General features: G+C 43.2%; 2 protein-coding genes and 2 long non-coding RNA genes across 5 annotated transcripts; 2 read left to right on the plus strand and 2 right to left on the minus strand.

Moving 5' to 3' along the window:
* Positions 1-3,335: 3,335 nt before the first annotated feature.
* On the minus strand, positions 3,336-4,347 carry LOC129853721 (uncharacterized). The gene is made up of 3 exons (XR_008759168.1): positions 3,984-4,347; positions 3,465-3,536; positions 3,336-3,349 (listed from the first exon to the last, which is right to left on the minus strand). It is a non-coding gene; the product is annotated as an uncharacterized LOC129853721 (long non-coding RNA).
* Positions 4,348-4,353: 6 nt separating this feature from the next.
* LOC129853716 (ubiquitin recognition factor in ER-associated degradation protein 1) lies at positions 4,354-8,182 on the plus strand. Its single transcript, XM_055920060.1, has 12 exons — positions 4,354-4,521; positions 4,965-5,097; positions 5,316-5,348; positions 5,453-5,574; positions 5,836-5,966; positions 6,082-6,154; positions 6,322-6,390; positions 6,504-6,572; positions 6,661-6,711; positions 6,849-6,937; positions 7,166-7,250; positions 7,410-8,182. The coding sequence occupies exons 1-12, from the start codon at positions 4,516-4,518 to the stop codon at positions 7,479-7,481; spliced, it is 933 nt and encodes a 310-aa protein (XP_055776035.1). The 5' UTR covers positions 4,354-4,515; the 3' UTR covers positions 7,482-8,182.
* A 263-nt stretch (positions 8,183-8,445) lies between these two features.
* c4h22orf39 (chromosome 4 C22orf39 homolog) lies at positions 8,446-19,415 on the plus strand. The gene is made up of 3 exons (XM_055920063.1): positions 8,446-8,727; positions 18,013-18,180; positions 18,403-19,415. Exons 1-3 carry the CDS (start codon positions 8,698-8,700, stop codon positions 18,538-18,540), a joined length of 336 nt encoding a protein of 111 aa, XP_055776038.1. The 5' UTR covers positions 8,446-8,697; the 3' UTR covers positions 18,541-19,415.
* On the minus strand, positions 19,276-21,124 carry LOC129853720 (uncharacterized). Of its 2 annotated transcripts, XR_008759167.1 has the most exons (3): positions 20,824-21,073; positions 20,189-20,393; positions 19,276-20,005 (listed from the first exon to the last, which is right to left on the minus strand). It is a non-coding gene; the product is annotated as an uncharacterized LOC129853720 (long non-coding RNA). The 2 variants fall into 2 exon arrangements; XR_008759166.1 differs by having other exon boundaries at positions 20,189-21,124.
* Between the last annotated feature and the right edge of the window lie 28 nt (positions 21,125-21,152).

The raw sequence follows: 21,152 nt of genomic DNA on the forward strand, positions 1-21,152 counted from the left end.
CAATGGAAACAGGATGCACCTGAGCTCAATTTTGATTCTCATCGCAAAGGGTCTGAATACTAATGTAAATAAGGTATTTGTTTTTTATATATTTGCAAAAAATTCTAAAAACCTGTTATAGCTTTGTCATTATGGGTTATTGTGTGTAGATTGCTGAGGATTTTTATTATTTTTTAATCAATTTTGGGATAAGGCTGTAACTTAACAGAATGTTAAAAAAGTTAAGGGGTCTGAATACTTTCCCGAAGGCACTGTGTATGTGTGTGTAATATAGATACACAATACCAGTCAAAATTTGACACACCTACTCTTTCAAGTAGTTTCCTCATAGCTACCCTTTGCCTTGACAGCGTCGCACACTCTTGGCATTCTCTCAACCAGCTTCATGAGGTAGTCTCCTGGAATGCATTTCAATTAACAGGTGTGCCTTGTTAAAAGTTAATTAAGGGAAATGATTTCCTTCTTAATGCGTTTGAGACAATCAGTTGTGACAAGGTAGGGGTGGTATACAGAATATAGCCCTATTTGGTAAAATACCAAGTCCATATTATGGATAGAACAGCTCAAATAAGCAAAGAGAAATGACAGTCCAGTATTACTTCAAGACATGAAGGTCAGTCAATGCAATAAATGTCAAGAACTTGAAAGTTTCTTCAAGTGCAGTCGCAAAAATCATCAAGAGCTATGATGAAACTGGATCTAATGAGGACCGCCACAGGAATGGAAGACGCAGAGGATAAGCTTATTAGAGTTACGCGGCTCAGATTGCAACCTAAATAAATGCTTCAGAGTTCAAGTAACAGACATCTCAACATCAACTTTTCAGAGGAGACTGTGTGAATCAGGCCTTCATGGTCGAATTGCTGCAAAGGAACAACTTCTAAAGGACACCAATAAGAAGAAGAGACTTGCTTGGGCCAAGAAACACGAGCAACGGCCATTAGACCGGTGGAAATATGTCCTTTGGTCTGATGAGTCCAAATTTGCTATTTTTGGTTCCAACCGCCACAGAGTAGGTGAACTGATGATCTCTGCATGTGTGGCTCCCACCGTGAAGCATGGAGGAGGTGTAATGGTGCTTTGCTGGTGACACTCAGTGATGGTTTATTTAGAATTCAAGGCACTCTTTACCAGCATGGCTACCACAGCATTCTGCAGCGATACGCCATCCCATCTGGTTTGCGCTTAGTGGGACTATCATTTGTTATTCAACAGGACAATGACCCAACACACTTCCAGGCTGTGGAAGTGCTATTTGACCAATAAGGAGAGTGGTGGAGTGCTACATCAGATGACCTGGCCTGCACAATCACCTGACCTCAACCCAATTGAGACGATTTGGAATGAGTTGGACCACAGAGTGAAGGAAAAGCAGCCAACAAGTGCTCTGCATATGTGGAAACTCCTTCAAGACTGCTGGAAAAGCATTCCAGGTGAAGCTGGTTGAGAGAATGCCAAATGTGTAAAGCTGTCATCAAGGCAAAGGGTGGCTACTTTGAATTATCTAAAATATATTTTGATTTGTTTAACACTTTTTTGGTTACTACATGATTCCATGTGTTATTTCATAGTTTTGATGTCTTCACCATTATTCTACAATATAGAAAATAGTAAATATAAAGAAAACCCCTTGAATGAGTAGGTGTGTCCAAACTTTTGACTGGTACTGTGAGGATTAGATAGAGAGGACCCAGTTTCAACATAATATATAATCCGTACTCACTGAAGTCCCACGGTATTCATAATGCTCATAGTCAAACAAGATCTCGCGTCTGAAATGAAAATGTTTCAATAGTCACAATCTGCACGACATCATTACTGTTTAAACTTTTAAAACTCTAAAGAACCATTCCCTTCGTGCCTCCCACTCTCTCTTTGCTCTATCCTTCTCTCCACTGCCCCCTAAAACATGGGAACATGTTGGTATAAATAGCAATACATCACTGCAATATGATCGGCTTTGTCCACTATTTGTGGAATCATCATTGTCATTCACACAAATCAAATTACACCGGACAATTGTTTAATAAGAACCATAAATATGAGAAAGATACACCTAGGCTCAAAGGGTTATTTATGTAGAGGTGGGATGGGATCAATAGAGGGTATATATTCTTTGTCATAACTTTTGTGACATCAATATGGTAATACCTCATCGTATCGTCTCCCAGAAGGCACTGAGCCTCCGTCGCTCTTATTCCCAGAGTCCTCGCTGCCTTCCTCTTCATCATCTTCATCGCGGAAGATGTCGTCATAGGAGAGCACTCCAAGGCCATCATCCTGCTTTATCATCAGCTTCACCTTGGGGTGGGGGTGGGGGGGTTGTGGGAGATTGGGTTCAGAACACTGGTTGATGGTGGTTATGCCATCTGGACAACAACTTCTTTGCTCTTTAGCATTTCAAGGGTAGTATCCTCAAGGACTTTTCTCCTGTGAAGTCACCCAACTGCTGCCAAAGTCAATCAACCACTTGTGAAGGACTAGCCCAAACTTAGACCTCATTATTAATAATTTAATTTATTAATAATACAAGGTCTAATTGTATTCCAATAGCAAATGCTTTCAAGAACTCACAATCAAATTACTACGTGTGTAGTGGCACATATTCCACGTTGGAATGTATATCCATAGTCAGTAGACAGTTCTTAAAAATCCCTCCCTTACATGGCCACGCAGTGCACAAGAAACTATTAAATCAAATTGTTAGATGCTACCACCGCCCTCCAAATCAAAACCAAACATGCATTCTATGTTGTGTTCTCGCTTTGCGTGCACACCTGTCTGTTTCTCACACTTGTTTGTCCTAGCTAATCAGCCTTGCAATATAGGAGCCATGATGCCACAGACAAGAAGCAGAATGAGGCATGCACACACTGACATCAATGTTTTGTTTTGATTTGGAGGGGGTAGGGTCAACAATTGGATTTAATTATTTCCCGGGCACAACAAGGCAATGCAAACAATGCATTATGAAGAGAATCCGTCCACCAAAGAGCCACAGACAAACGCCGGTAAATAAGTGGGCTAGGGTTATACGGCTAGACATAGAATATAATCTTGGTCTAGAAGCTGGGCTAGTAAAGGACCAGTGTACCCTAAATAACAGACCTTGACTATGTCCCAAATGGCACCCTATTCTCCACATAGTGCACTACTTTTGCACTTTTTACAAGAAAAGGTGTAATTTGGGAGATAGACATTGACTGCTCACCTGGGTGTCATTGTAGACATTGACTACATCCACAGGTCTGTGTGTGTCACAGATGAAGAAGATGGAGTCTTCCTCTGGCTGCAGGGGTTCCAGGAGATCAACATTTGCTCCACAGTTGATCAGGACAAAATAGTGGAACTGAAATTAGAGCAAATAACACACCTGTCATGGAGGTTTGTGTTCTTGATAGTCATGTTTGACACCATAAGATTAACTCCTGGGCTATCAGGACTGGACAGGAGTCTCACACTACCTGCTCCTTGTGCTCTAGGAAGGCGGTACCAAGGTCTTGCCACCCTGTCACTGGCACCAAGGTGTACTGGACCTGGTCACAGTGAAACAGTGCCTGTGTAGAGGGTGGTGTAAGAAGCAATCAGAATACATTTGAATTACACAACTATGCAGCAGAACAGTTGACAACAAACAGTGCAGCTATGTCAGATAGTTAACTTATTTGACAGCAAACGAAAGGGCTCTAATTTACCTGTAATATCTTACAGGCGCAGAGTGCATCGATATCCGATGACACCAGGAGAGAAATTCTCTGACAACAATGCAATGGAGGAACATAACAATTTAAGTCACAGAAGCTTGTAAAAGTAACATCGTATTCACTTGTTGCAAAATAGCAGGGAAATTAACGTTAGCCGACTGAAAAATAGTCCTCTCCTCTCTATTGTTAGCTAAGTACGTTAACTAATTACAGTAGTCAACGTTATCTAACTAACTAGTTAGCATGCAGGAAGCTAATTTCCGTTTCAGAAGCTCGCACCTGGTTGACAACAATGTCGTAGAATTCCTTTCTTATGTCCGTAATAAACGTTTCACGCTATTTTCGTAAGGTTGCATAAAAATATAATATATTTGTTCTTTGAGCTCAAGTTGCAACGCCCGGGGCTTTTTGTTGTATGCCCAACATTTCCTTGAGAAAATATCACGCCAAATTCGCACGTCAGCTGACGAAATTTAAACAGACAATAAAACTCCACTTTGTAGAGTTTGTGTAAAACTGAACAATAGAAATTGCATGCTGGTAGGTCTCTATCCATCCAGCTCTTTGAGCCAATCGCGTAGGATGTGATCTTGTTTTGTGGATTATGATTACTGTTCATGCTTTGTTTTGTGATATTCGTCACTTCCTGCTGTCATCGTGGCTAAGCGGAAAACAACATTGGAGTTTCAGCCAGCAGCCAGTTTGCCGGAGCAGTAATAAGCTATTTAATAGAAGAAGAATAACAAATACGCTATTTATTATAGCTTTATTCAATACATTTTGATTTATAACGTTTGGCGTACAGTAGCACATGATGGTAAGTAGTCAATAACATTGGTTTTGACTGTTGCTTATGTCAAATAGTACCTACAATAACAACATCGCATTCGAAATTCACTAGCTAAGTTAACTACCGTTAGCGATAGGAAATAGGTAACGGTAGCTAGCTCGCCATTTAACTCAAATGATACATTGTCTCTATGCGATTTAAGATTAAATGAATATCTCTACCTTGCTCAGATACTTTACTACTTTTCTTGTGAATCGTACTGCTTTAAAAAATCGTTATAAGGTGTCACTTGTCAGCTAGTTTTACATTACTCAGGCTAGCTAGTAGTTATGAAGATGTTTGAAATTAAAGATTGTTTTTTAAATAAATCGGGGTATGTTAGCTGCAGTAACCAGTTGGCTAACTGTCTCAAAATAGCTTATTTTAACCTAACATCACTGCCTAATTGTTTTTCGAAATATATGTCACAGTTTTCCTTCAACATGTTTGATCACCCGATCCCACGGGCTTTCCAAAACCGTTTCTCCACTCAATACCGCTGCTACTCTGTGTCCATGCTGGCGGGTCCCAACGACCGGTCAGATGTGGAGAAAGGAGGAAAAAGTAAGTAATCTACGTGATGGCTGTTCTATGAATTATACATTCGAATATATCGTAACTATACAAGGAATGTATGGAGTTTAACACCTATGCTTTGCACCAGTTCCCCATACACAAGTGAGAGATTGCAGTTACCCTCATCATACTGTCAAAGTAGTATTTATTATCCTGCTCTAAGTGTTCTTCAGTGCTCATATCACTGTAATGTTTTCTCCTTATAGTTATAATGCCGCCATCAGCACTTGATCAACTAAGTAAGTATACTCTTCCTACATTATCCAGATTTAAACTCTAATCTACAAATGCCATTTACCCAGCAGATGTTTTTTTTTTTACCCTTCACTCTTTTCCCCCAAAGGCAGACTTAACATTACCTACCCCATGTTGTTCAAACTGACCAACAAGAACTCAGACAGAATGACACACTGTGGTGTCTTGGAGTTTGTCGCAGATGAGGGTATTTGTTACCTGCCACACTGGGTGAGCAGGGTTGTTTTATTTCAACACTTATTTTTTATAAACTGATGAGGTTTTAATAAACATATTCATAGCCCCTGGAATATATCTAGTGCCATATTTCAGTTTTCTATCAAAGGATGTTTTAAATTAGAGACACACAGTGTAGGTTTATAAGTCACACTCATTAAAATCTTTGCTCACATATAGCCAGCTCTCTGTGGCCATGACCCATTTTGTGTAGTGTGTCTGTAGTGATATGGCTGTTTGTGTGTTTCGCTGTAGATGATGCAGAATCTCCTGCTGGAGGAAGGGGGCCTGGTCCAGGTGGAGAGCGTTAACCTCATGGTGGCAACATATTCCAAGTTCCAGCCTCAGAGCCCAGACTTCCTGGATATCACTAACCCCAAAGCAGTGTAGGTACAGTTATATACTTCTCTTTCTGCACATTGAATTGCCATTGAAAATAGACACAAAAACTAACTAACTAACTCTGAAATTATTCTCACATTCTGCTTCTCTGTCTTATAGGTTGGAAAATGCCTTGAGAAACTTTGCCTGCTTAACCACAGGAGATGTTATTGCAATTAACTACAATGAAAAGGTAACAATTTAAAGTTATTGGTACGATGACTGGGTTACAAGGCAAAACTGTAATGGAATTTCACTTTCCAGCAGAATGTTGCTTCTAAATTTAAGGTGTGGCATACAGTTGTGCCTGACCTGTATTATCTTTCTAACATCTGTTTTTTCTCTCTATACTGATTTCAGATCTATGAACTGCGAGTGATGGAGACTAAGCCAGACAAGGCAGTATCTATCATTGAATGTGATATGAATGTAAGATCCTCTGTACTATCTATCATACCATAAATGGAGACACAACACTGTAGCTTAGATTATGGTACCGAATAGCTCTACCTCACTCAGCCATACATGTTGTTGTCTCTCAGGTGGACTTTGATGCTCCGCTGGGTTACAAAGAACCAGAGAGACGTTACAAAGCACCAGAGGAGCCCACAGTAAGAACCACACATATTTAATATTTCTAATCTGGTCTCAGTGTTTATACTGTATGTTTGGATGAACTCTAATCACTCCTCACAACAGGAAGAGGAAGAAGACCCCAGCACTTGGACTGACATGGACATGAGATTCAGAGTGAGTTTGCTTATATTTTTATGACTTACTGCAGTTTATACACATACTGTATGGTTCACTTTCATTTATTTGTATCTCATACACAGTCATTTGCAATTTAACCCATGAATTAATCTATGAATACTTATTCTCTATAGGCCTTCACTGGTTCAGGCAATCGTCTGGATGGCAAAAAGAAAGGCATTGAGCCTAGCCCCGTCCCCATCGATCCCAGTGACATTAAAAGGTTGGGAGCTATGACCAGTCTAAAACCAACCCCTACTCCTTTTCCCCATATCCTGTCACTTTTGTATTTGCAGATCAGATCTGCATATCTCCCTGGATGCACATGTGACTAGGGTTGCAAAATTCTGGGAACTTTTAAAGTTCCTGGAATTTTGCAATCCTACATGTGACATGCTATGATGACATCAGCTCTGATCTGAACCTTTAACCCCTCTCTGTCCCCATACAGAGGGATTCCTAACTACGAGTACAAGGTCGGAAGGATCACCTTCATCAGAAACTCCAGGCCTCAGCCCAGGAAAACAACAGAGGATGTAAGTACGATGGTCAAAAAAGTAAAATGTAATAAACCGCTCAATCCCTTTCCTGCAAAACTGAAATTCAGAAACGTATAAAAGCCATATTTAGACGGTTCGTATTGGATGTGCCAAATTTGAATGCATTAAGCTGAAGCTGGTCTTATTTATTTACAGGAGGATTCAGAATTCATCGCCTTTTCTGGTGAGGGACAGTCACTACGCAAGAAAGGTGGCAGAAAACCTTGAGGCACTACAGTATTCAACTGCAGAGACTGACTGACTTACTGTAGACTCTACATACCCACACGCCCATCATAAGAAACCAATAAAAGCAAGTCATGAAAAGAGCTGGGTTCATTTTTCTGTCCCTTAGCAGGAATCAGCAAGGTTTTACTTTCCTTTGATGATATTGTAACGGTCTTTTCCATGGTCAGCATGTTAAAAGCTCTTCTAAAAAACGGAATGCTATTCGGACTGAGGTTAGTCAGTGGAGACTTCTGCAGGGAGAACGGCTCACAATAATGGCTGGAACGGAGCGAATGGAATGGCATCACACCATGTCTTTGATGTATTTGATACCATTCAACTTGTTCCGTTCTAGCCATTACCGTCGTCCCCAATTATGGTGCCACCAACCTCCTCTGGTTAGAGTACAGGGTTGCTGGTCTGAGCCCAGCCAAAGCCAGCTACCCTTTCCTTTTGCTTCAATATGATGAATAAAAAAAAATTCTACCTTGTTTTCTCATAATGGGTTTACCATTGTTGATGATGGAGTGGGCTAGAATTTGCTTTGAATATGTATCAAATTAATTAGGAAACGCTTCTGACATTGGAACCTGTTGAACTCGAACTTTGAGAGTGATGAGTGGCAGAGAGCCATTTCCTTTGTTTATTTATCAACTCTGAAATAAAGTACAGCGTTTTGAATAAAGTGCACTCTGTATAAATCTCTGTTTATTTTTGTCTTTAAATAATTGTGTGTGGAATGATTTTAACATTTTGGTTTATAGAGCCCAAAGTAAATGTGTATCAGCAGGTATTGAAATGGCTACATATTGTAATTCATACGTGTGTAATAAGCACAGTAAAGGGATAGAACAACTTAAACATAAATGTGAATAATTTTCTTTGCATGCAAATATCACCTTCTTGTTCTCGAGTTCATTCATTACCGGAAGTGGGTGGGACTCCTGCTTTTTCAGTTTTCCATTAGTTACCATAGCCACAAAGACATCGTACATTTTTTTATGAAAACAAAAATGTGATTTTTGCTCTTAATTTTGGGTTATAGATAAGGTTAGCACGGTGGTTAAGGTTAGGTTTAAAATAACATTTTAAGAAGCGGAATTATAGAAATAGACGGGGTTTATGAATTTGTGGCTAAGGTAACTAGTGACGACCTTTTCACAGTTCTTGATTGGCTGTTTTCGTCCTCTTGTCAAAAGTCATAACAACGGAGGTGATGATGGCAGATTCTGGAGCAATGTGGAGGGTAATGTACCAAATTAATGTATTGTTTATGATAACGTAAGGTCACCGTATTTCACTAAAGGCCCTAGTCACCAATGTAACTAGTTTGTAGCTAGCTAACGTTAGCGTTACATGACTCGATAGTGTGCTCTGCTGTTCGAGGCTAAAGTGTAAATGTTAGCTAGCAAGCTAAAACCACATTGAAAGGGATAGCATGAATTTGAGCAAAGATTTTCTTCCCTCGCCTGATCCTCCGACTTGAATGTCGATGCTAGATAACCAACTAGCCATAGATTAGTTAGTATCTAGCAAATTGGCACTTTGATAGGTGTTGTTTAGTGGACGGTCAAGGCCTCACCATTATGTGCTTTTCTTGAACTCGGATTATACTGACATATCTCAGTTTCAAGGTCTCAGTTTAGAGAGGAGTTGTTCGTCTGTCACATGTTATGAAACCGTATTGTTCGGTCACATGTAACAAAATGGTAATGATTCATGAATTATGCTAAATTATGCAAATATTACTTGTCTGTGTATAGCTGTATATAACGCAACTGTTGGGTCTACCCAAGGAGAGCTCCTGATTGACATGTGTACTATGGTGTATTGAGTTGGTTGGAACCTCTCCAGCGTGCGGACAATAAACGATGATTCATTTAATATTGACTTCAAGTGTACCTGTGTAAGAATTGTTCCACAAAACGTGGAACAGAAAACCAGACCGTATCTGATGTGACCACCATTTGCCTCATGGAGCGCGACACTTTGGAAGTTGCTAATGTAACTATGGTTCTACGAATACCTGGAAGACGGTTGAAAGTATGGATTATATTCTTCGCGCTCTGTGCAGATCGAGTAATAATAACAAAGTCATGCCGGTGTGGGAGGACGTGCCCGGCGCGGTTCATATAAAACTGTATGTCAGACCACGCACCGGTTTAGAGAATCTTCTCGCCCAAAAGGTTCAGAGTGAAAGGAAAGTACTGACGGTCGTCCAGGTATTCGTAGAACCATAGTTACATTCGTCAATTCCGTTCTACTTCATACCTTTCAGACCGTCAGTATGGTTGAAAGTATTGTAATGAAACAGGCAGGGAGCGGGTCTCGAACCCTCGACCTTCTAGCCCGAGGTCCGGCGCGCTATCGACTGTGCCGCAAAAGCATGCTCGAGCGGCAGAGTCGATTTCCGCGCTTATAAACCCAGGGTCGTTACACTACTCCCTCCTTTCAAAGAGCGCGTCCTCGCGCTAGCTTGCGACTTTACGTCTTACAGGAACGCGCTCAAATCAAATCAAATTTATTAGTCACATACACATGGTTAGCAGATGTTAATGCGAGTGTAGCGAAATGCTTGTGCTTCTAGTTCCGACAATGCAGTAATAACAACAAGTAACCTAACAATCTAACATAACCTAATCTAACCTAACAATTCCGCAACTACTACCTTATACACGCAAGTGTAAAGGGATAAAGAATATGTACATAAAGATATATGAATGAGTGATGGTACAGACGGCATAGGCAAGGTGCAGTAGATGGTATAGAGTACGGTATATACCTATGAGATGAGTACTGTAGGGTATGTAAACATAAAGTGGCATAGTTTAAAGTGGCTAGTGGTACATGTATTACATAAAGATGGCAAGATGCAGTAGATGATATAGAGTACAGTATATACATATACATAAGAGATGTGTAATGTAGGGTATGTAAACATTATATTAGGTGGCATTGTTTAAAGTGGCTGGTGGTACATTTTTACATAATTTCCATCAATTCCCATTTTTAAGGTGGCTGGAGCTGAGTCAGTTTGTTGGCAGCGGCCGCTAAATGTTAGTGGTGGCTGTTTAACAGTCTGATGGCCTTGAGATAGAAGCTGTTTTTCAGTCTCTCGGTCCCTGCTTGGATGCACCTGTACTGACCTCGCCTTCTGGATGATAGCGGGGTGAACAGGTAGTGGCTTGGGTGGTTGTTGTCCTTGATGATCTTTATGGCCTTCCTGTGACATCGGGTGGTGTAGGTGTCCTGGAGGGCAGGTAGTTTGCCCCGGGTGATGCGTTCTGCCGACCTCACTACCCTCTGGAGAGCCTTACGGTTGTGTGCGGAGCAGTTGCCGTATCAGGCGGTGATACAGCCCGACAGGATGCTCTCGATTGTGCATCTGTAGAAGTTTGTGAGTGCTTTTGGTGACAAGCCGAATTTCTTCAGCCTCCTGAGGTTGAAGAGGCGCTGCTGCGCCTTCTTCACAACGCTGTCTGTGTGGGTGGACCAATTCAGTTTGTCCGTGATGTGTACACCGAGGAACTTAAAACTTTCCACCTTCTCCACTACTGACCCGTCGATGTGGATAGGGGGGAGCTCCCTCTGCTGTTTCCTGAAGTCCACAATCATCTCCTTTGTTTTGTTGACGTTGAGTGTGAGGTTATTTTCCTGACACCACACTCCGAGGGCCCTCACCTCCTCCCTGTAGGCCGTCTCGTCGTTGTTGGTAATCCAGCCTACCACTGTAGTGTCGCCTGCAAACTTGATGATTGAGTTGGAGGCGTGCATGGCCACGCAGTCGTGGGTGAACAGGGAGTACAGGAGAGGGCTCAGAACGCACCCTTGTGGGGCCCCAGTGTTGAGGATCAGCGGGGTGGAGATGTTGTTACCTACCCTCACCACCTGGGGGCGGCCCGTCAGGAAGTCCAGGACCCAGTTGCACAGGGCGGGGTCGAGGCCCAGGGTCTCGAGCTTGATGACGAGTTTGGAGGGTACTATGGTGTTAAATGCTGAGCTGTAGTCGATGAACAGCATTCTCACATAGGTATTCCTCTTGTCCAGATGGGTTAGGGCAGTGTGCAGTGTGGTTGCGATTGCGTCGTCTGTGGACCTATTGGGTCGGTAAGCAAATTGGAGTGGGTCTAGGGTGTCCGGTAGGGTGGAGGTGATATGGTCCTTGACTAGTCTCTCAAACCACTTCATGATGACGGAACTGAGTGCTACGGAGCGGTAGTCGTTTAGCTCAGTTACCTTACCTTTCTTGGGAACAGGAACAATGGTGGCCCTCTTGAAGCATGTGGGAACAGCAGACTGGGCTAAGGATTGATTGAATATGTCCGTAACACACCAGCCAGCTGGTCTGCGCATGCTCTGAGGACGCGGCTGGGAATGCCGTCTGGGCCTGCAGCCTTGCGAGGGTTAACACGTTTAAATGTTTTACTCACCTCGGCTGCAGTGAAGGAGAGCCCGCAGGTTTTGGTAGTGGGCCGTGTCAGTGGCACTGTATTATCCTCAAAGCGGGCAAAAAAGGTATTTAGCCTGTCTGGGAGCAAGACATCCTGATCCGCGACGGGGCTGCTTTTCTTTTTGTAATCCGTGATAGACTGTAGACCCTGCCACATACCCCTTGTGTCTGAGCTGTTGAATTGCGATTCAATTTTGTCTCTGTACTGGGACTTAGCCTGTTTGATAGCCTTGCGGAGAGAATAGCTACACTGTGTGTATTCGGTCATGTTTCCGGTCACCTTGCCCTGGTTAAAAGCAGTGGTTCGCGCTTTCAGTTTCACGAGAATGCTGCCGTTAATCCACGGTTTCTGGTTTGGGAATGTTTTAATCGTTGCTCTGGGTACGACATCGTCAATGCACTTCCTAATGAACTCGCTCACCGAATCTGCATATTCATCATTGTTGTTGTTGGACGCCGTGCGGAACATATTCCAATCCGCGTGATCAAAGCAGTCTTGAAGCGTGGATTCAGATTGGTCGGACCAGCGTTGAACAGACCTGAGCGCGGGAGCTTGTAGTTTTAATTTCTGTTTGTAGGCTGGAATCAACAAAATGGAGTCGTGGTCAGCTTTTCCGAAAGGAGGGCGGGGGAGGGCCTTATATGCGTCGCGGAAGTTAGTATAACAATGGTCCAGAGTTCTGCCAGCCCTGGTCGGACAATCGATGTGCTGATAGAATTTAGGGAGTTTTGTTTTTAGATTAGCCTTGTTAAAATCCCCAGCTACGATGAATGCAGCCTCAGGGTGTGTGGTTTCCAGTTTACAGAGAGTCAGATAGAGTTCGTTCAGGGCCATCGATGTGTCTGCTTGGGGGGGAATATATACGGCTGTGATTATGACCGAAGTGAATTCCCTTGGTAGATAATGCGGTCTACATTTGATTGTGAGGAGTTCTAGATCAGGTGAACAGAATGACTTTAGTTCCTGAGTGTTGTTATGATGGTCACACCACGTCTCGTTAATCATGAGGCATACCCCCCCGCCCCTCTTCTTACCAGAAAGATGTATGTTTCTGTCTGCGCGATGCGTGAAGAAACCAGCTGGCTGCACCGACTCCGTTAGCGTCTTTTCAGTTAGCCATGTTTCCGTGAAGCAGAGCACGTTGCAATCCCTGATGTCTCTCTCGAATGTTACCCGTGCTCGGATTTCATCGACCTTATTCTCAAGAGACTGGACATTGGCGAGTAGTATGCTAGGGAGTGGAGCGCGATGTGCTCGTCTCCGAAGCCTGACCAGGAGACCGCTACGTTTGCCCCTTTTTCGGCGTCGTGTAGCTTCGCCGGCTGGGATCAGGTCCATTGTATTGGGTGGAAGGCAAGACACTGGATCCGTTTCGGGAAAGTCATATTCCTGGTAGGAAGGGTGGTTAGTTGACGTTAATCGTATATTCAGTAGTTCCTCCCGGCTGTATGTAATGAAACTTAAGATCACCCGGGGTACCAATGTAAGAAATAACACATAGAAAAACAAAATACTGCATATTTTCCAAGGAACGCGAAGCGAGGCAGCCATCCTGTTCGGCGCCGGAAGTATATATCACCGGCCAAGCACACGCACTGTCGTGGATGCGAGGTCCGATCACTTCCGACACCAATGTAATGAAACAGGCAGGGAGCGGGTCTCGAACCCTCGACCTTCTAGCCCGAGGTCCGGCGCGCTATCGACTGTGCCGCAAAAGCATGCTCGAGCGGCAGAGTCGATTTCCGCGCTTATAAACCCAGGGTCGTTACAGTATGGATGACTCATACCAACAAGGTCACGAGGAATAGCACTACTAACTATGGTCATATAATCTAGGATTTATTTTTAACCAAATGTTGCAATTGCGATTTGACTTGCGAATTAGGGCAAAACTGTTAGAATCATGGAAATATAATGACTATTCTAATTCTTTAGTTAGAATATAATAGTGGGCACTTTGAATACAGTGTTTGAGATGACAACGAATTAAAATGCCAGGGAGTTATTGTGACAGGGTAGGAACTAGTGTTGTGTTTCCTAGGGGACCCTATAAACTTAGGCTACATTGCATGTATTCTCTTAGCTACATCATGTAGCTAACATATTCTGGCTTTGCATATTCCTCATTGATTTATAAGATACTGTTGCACAAACAACATGCCAATTTAGTTCTACACCATCACTGGTATTATCAGGCTGTATTTGCTAGCTACGTTTGCTCTTACTCAGTACATTTATTAGCTAGCTAGCTATTAGCATTAGCGGCTAACAATTATTGTTTCACAAGATTTAGGGCAACTTGCTAAGAAAAGACAAACTAGCTGTTTGCTGATGTAAGAAACACAAACTAATAGTGTCATAATAGAATGCTAGTGGATTTATATTAAGAAGCAAGGTGAAAACAACATTGTTCTCATCAACATTGTTGCATGTGCTGCATTGACCATGCAGACTGAACACGTCTCCTGGTTGAGGAACATCAGATGCGCTCCTTGAGTGACAGGTGGCGTGGCTAGGTCTGTGGAACGTGGCACGGAGAGAGATGACTCAAGTAGTGAAGTAAACTATAAAAATGTACATTACACATGGCGTATCACATTTAACAAAACAAACATTCAAATACCGGTATAGAAGGTAAAGTAAAAACCCAAACCGGTCCCTGCATCAATACCGGTATGTCATAAAATACGGTATACCACCCAGCCTTACTACTAACCTCTGATTAATGCACCAGTGCCACTGGAAGAGTGGCAGAGCCTATGGTCTGGCAGGATGCGACGTTGACCTTGTAAAATCTTGAGAACGTACAGGGTGACGACCAGGTAGCAGCTGCACATATCTAATTTATGGGGACGCCTCTCAGCTCAGCCCAGGATGTGGCGACACTTCTGGTCGAGTGACATATCACACCTTCTGGGACAGGGAGCCCTACACCCTTGTAGGCCTGAGTGATTACATCTACAACCCAGTGTGAAAGCCTCTGCTTGGACAATGCAACTTCCCACAGAAACAGCTGGTCTACCTTCTTTTAGTGCTCCGAGGCTTGCATGTAGCGTTTGAGGGAACTGACTGGACACAGGAGATTTGCTTGCTCCTTCTCCGCATTCTGGAAAGGAGGGAGGCAGTAGGCCGCCAGCTCGATGGCTTGATTGCTGTGAAGGGGTGATAAAACCTTAGGCAAAAAGGCTGGATTGGGCCATAAGGTCACGCCTAGGTTGTCTGCCTTCCTATGTTGGCTGCCTTCCCGGCAGACCGGGCTCATAGAGAGCGTGTGGAGCTCACTCACACGTTTCGCTGATGAAAAGCTAAGAGGAAAGCAGTTTTCAGAGAGAACCATTTTATGTCTGGTTTCTCTGTATGTTCGAAAGGAGGTTTCGTCAAAGCCTCCAATACTAGTGGCATGTCCCAGGATGCAGTGCTGACGGTCTTGCGGCGATGCAGCCGACAGACACCTTTGTAAGAATTGGCAGATGAGGTAGTGGGCCCCCTTGCCGATTTTCCATTGACTAGTAAATGGTTATCCGACATGGTTGAGGCATACACCTTCAAGGTAGAGGAAGAGCGACCTGAGTCCAATCATTTCTGAAGGAAGCTCAGTATAACCGGTACAGAGCAGGACACTGGTTCCTCAGCCCTCGTGGAGCACCATTCGTCAAACAGCTTCCAGCGACCAGCATACATCATCCTGGTCGATGGGGCTCTGGCGTTCTGTAACGTCTCGATAATGGCAGGATCGCAGCTGATCAGTGGAGGGTCAGGCTCTTCAGAGGTCACACCCATAGCTGTAGTTGGTCTGGGCTGGGATGCCATATCCTGCCATCCAACCATGAGAGCAGGTCCTATCTGGGAGGGAGCTGCCATGGCTCCAGAAGACTGAGAAGGGTTGGAAACCAGGGTCTCGCTGGCAATCTGGAGTCGACAAGCAGCAGCCTGTGCTAAGCCTGAGAGACCTTGTGCAGCGTTGCTAAGATCGGGAGGTTGGAGGGAAAGCATACAGTAGGCCCTGTGGTCATGTGTGAGCTAAAGCGTCCATGCCCAGGGGGTTCTTGGACTGCCAGAGAGAAACAGAGGGAGCAGTGGGATGTTTGCGCTGAGGCGAACAGGTCCACATGCTCTGTTCCTAACCGCTGCCATTTTATCTTAAACTACTTGAGGTCTCCGTTCCCCCGAGGGGGGGGGGGGGGGGGGCTTGTTCACCTTGCTTGGGAGATGAATGGCTCGTAGGGAGGCTAGATATGGTAAGGCACATATCAAGAGTTGTTGGGCCGCCTGTAGGGACCGTTTGTGTCATTGTGTCACTTCTCTTGCGTTCAGTGCAAGCAGGGTCAGGCTATATGCAGCAGTTTGGGCCGCCCGTCTCGTTGCAAACTGTGTGAAGACCATTTCTTCCTAACAAAGACCATAATTAATTTGCCAGAATTTTACATAATTATGACAACAGTGAAGGTTGTGTAATGTAACAGCAATATTTAGACTTAGGGTTGCCACCCGTTAGATAAAATACCGAACGGTTCCGTATTTCACTGAAAGAATAAACTTTTTGTTTTCGAAATTATAGTTTCTGGATTTGACCATATTAATGACCTAAGGCTCAAATGGTATAGAGAGAAATAGTCCTATAATAACTACAACCTAAAACTTCTTAACTGGGAATTTTGAAGACTCATGTTAAAAAGAACCACCAGCTTTCATATGTTCTCATGTTCTGAGCAAGGAACTTAAACGTTAGCTTTTTTACATGGCACATATTGCACTTTTACTTTCTTCTCCAACACTGTGTTTTTGCATTATTTAAACCAAATTGAACATGTTTCATTATTTATTTGAGACTAAATTGATTTTATTGATGTATTATATTAAGTTAAAATAAAAGTGTTCATTCAGTATTGTTGTAATTGTCATTATTACAAATATATAAATAAAAATTGTCCGATTAATCGGTATCGGCTTTTTTTGGTCCTCCAATAATCGGTATCGGCATTGAAAAATCATAATCGGTCGACCTCTAGACAAGACTGTAACTACCAATTGGATACCACGAAATAAGAGACAGTGCAAGGTCTGACGTAGTTTTATATGAACCGCGGGGGCACGTCCTCCCATGCTGTCATGTCACCGGCTCGACCTGCGCAGAGTGCGAGGGATATAATCCATACTTTCAACCGTACTGACGTATGAAGTAGAACTTGCATAGTTTGTGGATGTGCGAAGTTGCTGGATATTGGTGGGAACTGGAACACGTGGTCGTACACGTCGATCCAGAGTATCCCAAACATGCTCAATGGGTGACGTGTCAGGTGAGTATGCAGGCCATGGAAGAACTGGGACATTTTCAGCTTCTAGGAATTGTGTACATGGGGCCGTGCAGTATGCTGAAACATGAGGTGATGGTGGCGAATGAATGGCACGACAATGGGCCTCAGGATCTTGTCACGGTATCTCTGTGCATTCAAATTACCATCGATAAAAATGTAATTGTATTTGTTGTCTGTAGCTTATGTCTGCCCATACCATAACCCCACCACCACGTGGCACTCTGTTCACAACGTTGACATCCGCAAACCGCTCGACCAAACGACGCCATACACGTGGTTGTGAGGCCGGTTGGACATACTGCCAAATTCTCTAAAACCACATTGGAGGTGGCTTATGGTAGAGAAATTAACATTAAATTATCTGGCAACAGCTCTGTTGGCCGTTCCTGCAGTCAGCATGCCAATTGCATGCTCCCTCAACTTGAGACATCTGTGGAATTGTGTTGTGACTAAACTGCACATTTTAAAGTGGCCTTTTATTGTCCCCAGCACAAGGTGCACCTGTTTAATGATCATGCTGTTTAATCAGCTTTTTGATATGCCACACCTGTCAGGTGGATGGATGATCTTGGCAAAGGAGAAATGCTCAATAACAGGGATGTAAACAAATTTGAGAGAAATAAGCTTTTTGTGCGTATGGAACATTTTTGGGATCTTACAACACATGCTGTTTATATTTTTGTTCAGTGTAAATATGGCAGAAGTATCAACCTCGATCACGTCATATGCTTATGTCTATTTACCTGTAATATGTGACCGCCATAGCCGCCCCGGACCTGTGATGACTACTGGAGTGAATTCAGACACTGCAAAAGCCTGTGGAACCGTTTCCATAACTACTATGCCCATGGCACATCCCCCTCCTGCGGACAGTGGAAAGAAGACTACTACTCATGTAGAGAGTGGGAGAAGAACCCAGGCCCAGAGACCAAGGTACAGTTTAGCACTCAATCATCACTTCTGCTGCGAGGGGAAATGGCCTAATCAACATTGGAACGGCAATACTGTATTTACAGGGAAACTGCCATCAAGGTCCAGAAATGTTGTCTACAGTTTTCTTCTGTATAGGATACTACATTTGTGATATGTCTCAATTGTGAGAGGATCAACCAACCAACTCGGTCTGTTCTCTCTCTTATGCTGTCCCTACTGCAGGAGTCTTTACAGCAGAGTGAGAGAAACCGGGAGGCGGAGCAGAGGAAGTTCACCCCTGTGTGGGACCTGAGACGAGATCCGCCCAGAGACTGGCACATGCCCCTGCACCAGGGAAAGTCCCCAGATTCCCAGTCCTAACCATCCCCTGGGTCAATACTGCAATGGCCCTAAACATGGGCAGACCAAGGTCAATGTGGCATCTGAGATCTGTTTCACTACATAAACTTAACCAATTCTTCTGGCTTTAACTGTAGAGATTGTGGCTAGGGAGCCATGGTCCTGGGGTTATTCAGAGCAATCCATTGACATTAGAGCTAGAATTTTAAAGTACAAGTATTTTTGGAACAAGTCATAATTGTTCATGGCAGAATGTATGTTCTACACAATGTATTTTATCTTTATGTTCTTGAACTTTGCTGAATATGCCCCTTGCAGAGGGTGTGAATGCTTTTGCTTTGGTTAAGAGCTAATATGCTCTTAACCACCTGACTCTTATTGGTTCAGTTGAAACCATGTTTAGAAAGGTGTTTTAGTGCTAGGCTTGGCTGCTCTCCAGGAACAAAACCACTCTGGCGTAGATTTTTGTGTCCATATCTCTTTACTGGTATTAGGGCGGTGTTCTCTACTGCTAGAAAGTTCTACTCTAATCAAAAACACAATTATTGATAGTGACAGAGTGCTGTGCATGCTTTCCATACATTATACATATGTAAATGTGTGTATACTGGGAAATACTATTTTAGGGAACAGCTAAAAGAAATACTGGATTGGGAAAAGGGTAAGCGCACCATCCAGTATTCTGGCTTCCACCAGCGGTCTGACTGTTTTTGTCTAGTCATTGTGTAGACAGAGACTCAACTCTACCCATTGCAATTGAGGCCAGTGTTTCTGTAACACCGTTACACAGGATCTTTGCCTTTTATTATTTCACATGATACCTTATCTACAGTGTTACATACATGCATACATAAAAATGCATTTTAAATAAAACAAATGTGAATCTTTTATTTCAACCCCCTGGTATGTTTTACTTACCTGACTATTTAAACCTATGAGATCTATGAATGTAACATTACAGAGCACACACACTACAGAATGTGAATCACTTCATGAGTGTGAATTGAAATGTGTATCCATGCTAGGGCAGTTGTCAATACGATGAATAGGTCATGGTCAGTAAGCAGTTAAATTACCCTTACTTTGAATGAGACATACACCCACTATTGGTGCCCGGGCCATTGTTCTGAGCAAGCTTTAATGTCTCATCTTCTTTCATGAACATCCTCGTCAAATATTTAGTCTGTCCGATCAAATCATGTAAAAACATGGATGTAACAACCATGTCAACACGTATTATGCCCACAATGTTAATATCCCCCACCCTCTCGCTGGGTGTAAACTTTGGTGATGTTGTATTTGCCCTCAAGTGCCTCATACTGGGCCTCGTGAAGCTGGATCCCTGGTGGTTGAAAGGGAAGAGCAGGGGGTTTGGCATCAGTGATGCCTTGTAGAGCTCCCCTCACTCCAGCCTCAGCTCCTCCAGAGCATCCCTCTTGGCCTCCACAGCCAGGCCTACTGCCTCCATCTCAACCCGGTGCTGGGTCTGCTCATAGAGGGGCAGGGTGGAAAGAAATTAAAATGTGGCACAGGAACTGGGTATAACAAAATGTCTGCAAAGAAGGTACTGTAAATTGTCTGCTCACTGTTTTTTTGCTTCTAAATAAGGATCATTAACAGGGCTGTGGTGATAAAGCTTCGACCAACATTGGCTTACAAGATCACATACCTGTTTGTAGCAGGACCACTCCTTCAGCAGTAGAGCCCGGCATTCACTCTCCTCAAAGGGAAGCCGAGGAACACAGCGCACCCTAGAGGAAATAAACAAATAGAGTAGGGACCTGTTCAGGTGTACATTAGGACAGAGCAATGCATTTGAATTGCACTAATAGTGCTCTTTACGAGGGTCCACTTTCTTCTTCTTTGGCTCCGCCCTGTAAGGGCACACATAGGCAGAATGAGTGAGAGTTGAGCCTGTAGTGCAATTATAACAAATGGTGCCTATAGCAAACAGAGTATACGACGACAACTAAAGTGCACCAGAGAACAAACTCTTTGTAGACAACAAGGACCTTGTCTGACTTGACCATTCACTCCAATCAAAGAGCTGTTCAGAACACAGCAAGTAAGAGGAAGGGGAGTACTAGTTCGCTAAATCTAGCCCCTGTAACAGCACTGCAGTGAATAGATAACTTAGCTAGCTAACTGGCTCAGGTTTTAGCATACAACTGGACGACAACCATGAGAGAATTAAATACAAAATGTAGCTACATGTGGAATAAAACATGTTCAACTGCTGTAACAACGTTCGCTTGCCTATACTAAACATTGCTAGATATGCACACGGTGCATGTTACAACTCACATTGGCACTGCAGTCTGTCGGGACAATACCCTACACAGGGTACGCGATACAGCCAGATACGTGATTGCTATACTATATGACTCGTGTTTAAACACGTCAAATAACAGTTATTACCGTGTATCAACAAATGTTATCATTGCTGCCCCCTTGCTTGAAAATGGAGAGAATGAAGTACATTCATCTCGAGTTTCACATGGACACTTTCGGTAACATTGATCTGGTTACGTCAGAGATATAAAATTGGTAACATTAGAATAGACATAGCTACATCACTGAATAAATATTCTATCAGTAACCATTTAAAAATGTCCTTCCAGTACCATCTGAAC

Source organism: Salvelinus fontinalis, chromosome 4, assembly GCF_029448725.1.
Source record: "Salvelinus fontinalis isolate EN_2023a chromosome 4, ASM2944872v1, whole genome shotgun sequence".
NCBI classification, from domain to species: domain Eukaryota; kingdom Metazoa; phylum Chordata; class Actinopteri; order Salmoniformes; family Salmonidae; genus Salvelinus; species Salvelinus fontinalis.

Excerpts from the sequence above, each read along its gene's own strand:
- LOC129853716 (XM_055920060.1), top strand. Across the intron at positions 5,098-5,315 it reads TGTGGAGAAAGGAGGAAAAA|TTATAATGCCGCCATCAGCA; the intron begins GTAAGTAATCTA and ends TTCTCCTTATAG. Across the intron at positions 6,712-6,848 it reads ACATGGACATGAGATTCAGA|GCCTTCACTGGTTCAGGCAA; the intron begins GTGAGTTTGCTT and ends TATTCTCTATAG.
- c4h22orf39 (XM_055920063.1), top strand. The coding sequence starts at position 8,698 with ATGATGGCAGATTCTGGAGCAATGTGGAGG. Across the intron at positions 8,728-18,012 it reads ATTCTGGAGCAATGTGGAGG|CCGCCCCGGACCTGTGATGA; the intron begins GTAATGTACCAA and ends TGACCGCCATAG. Across the intron at positions 18,181-18,402 it reads ACCCAGGCCCAGAGACCAAG|GAGTCTTTACAGCAGAGTGA; the intron begins GTACAGTTTAGC and ends TCCCTACTGCAG.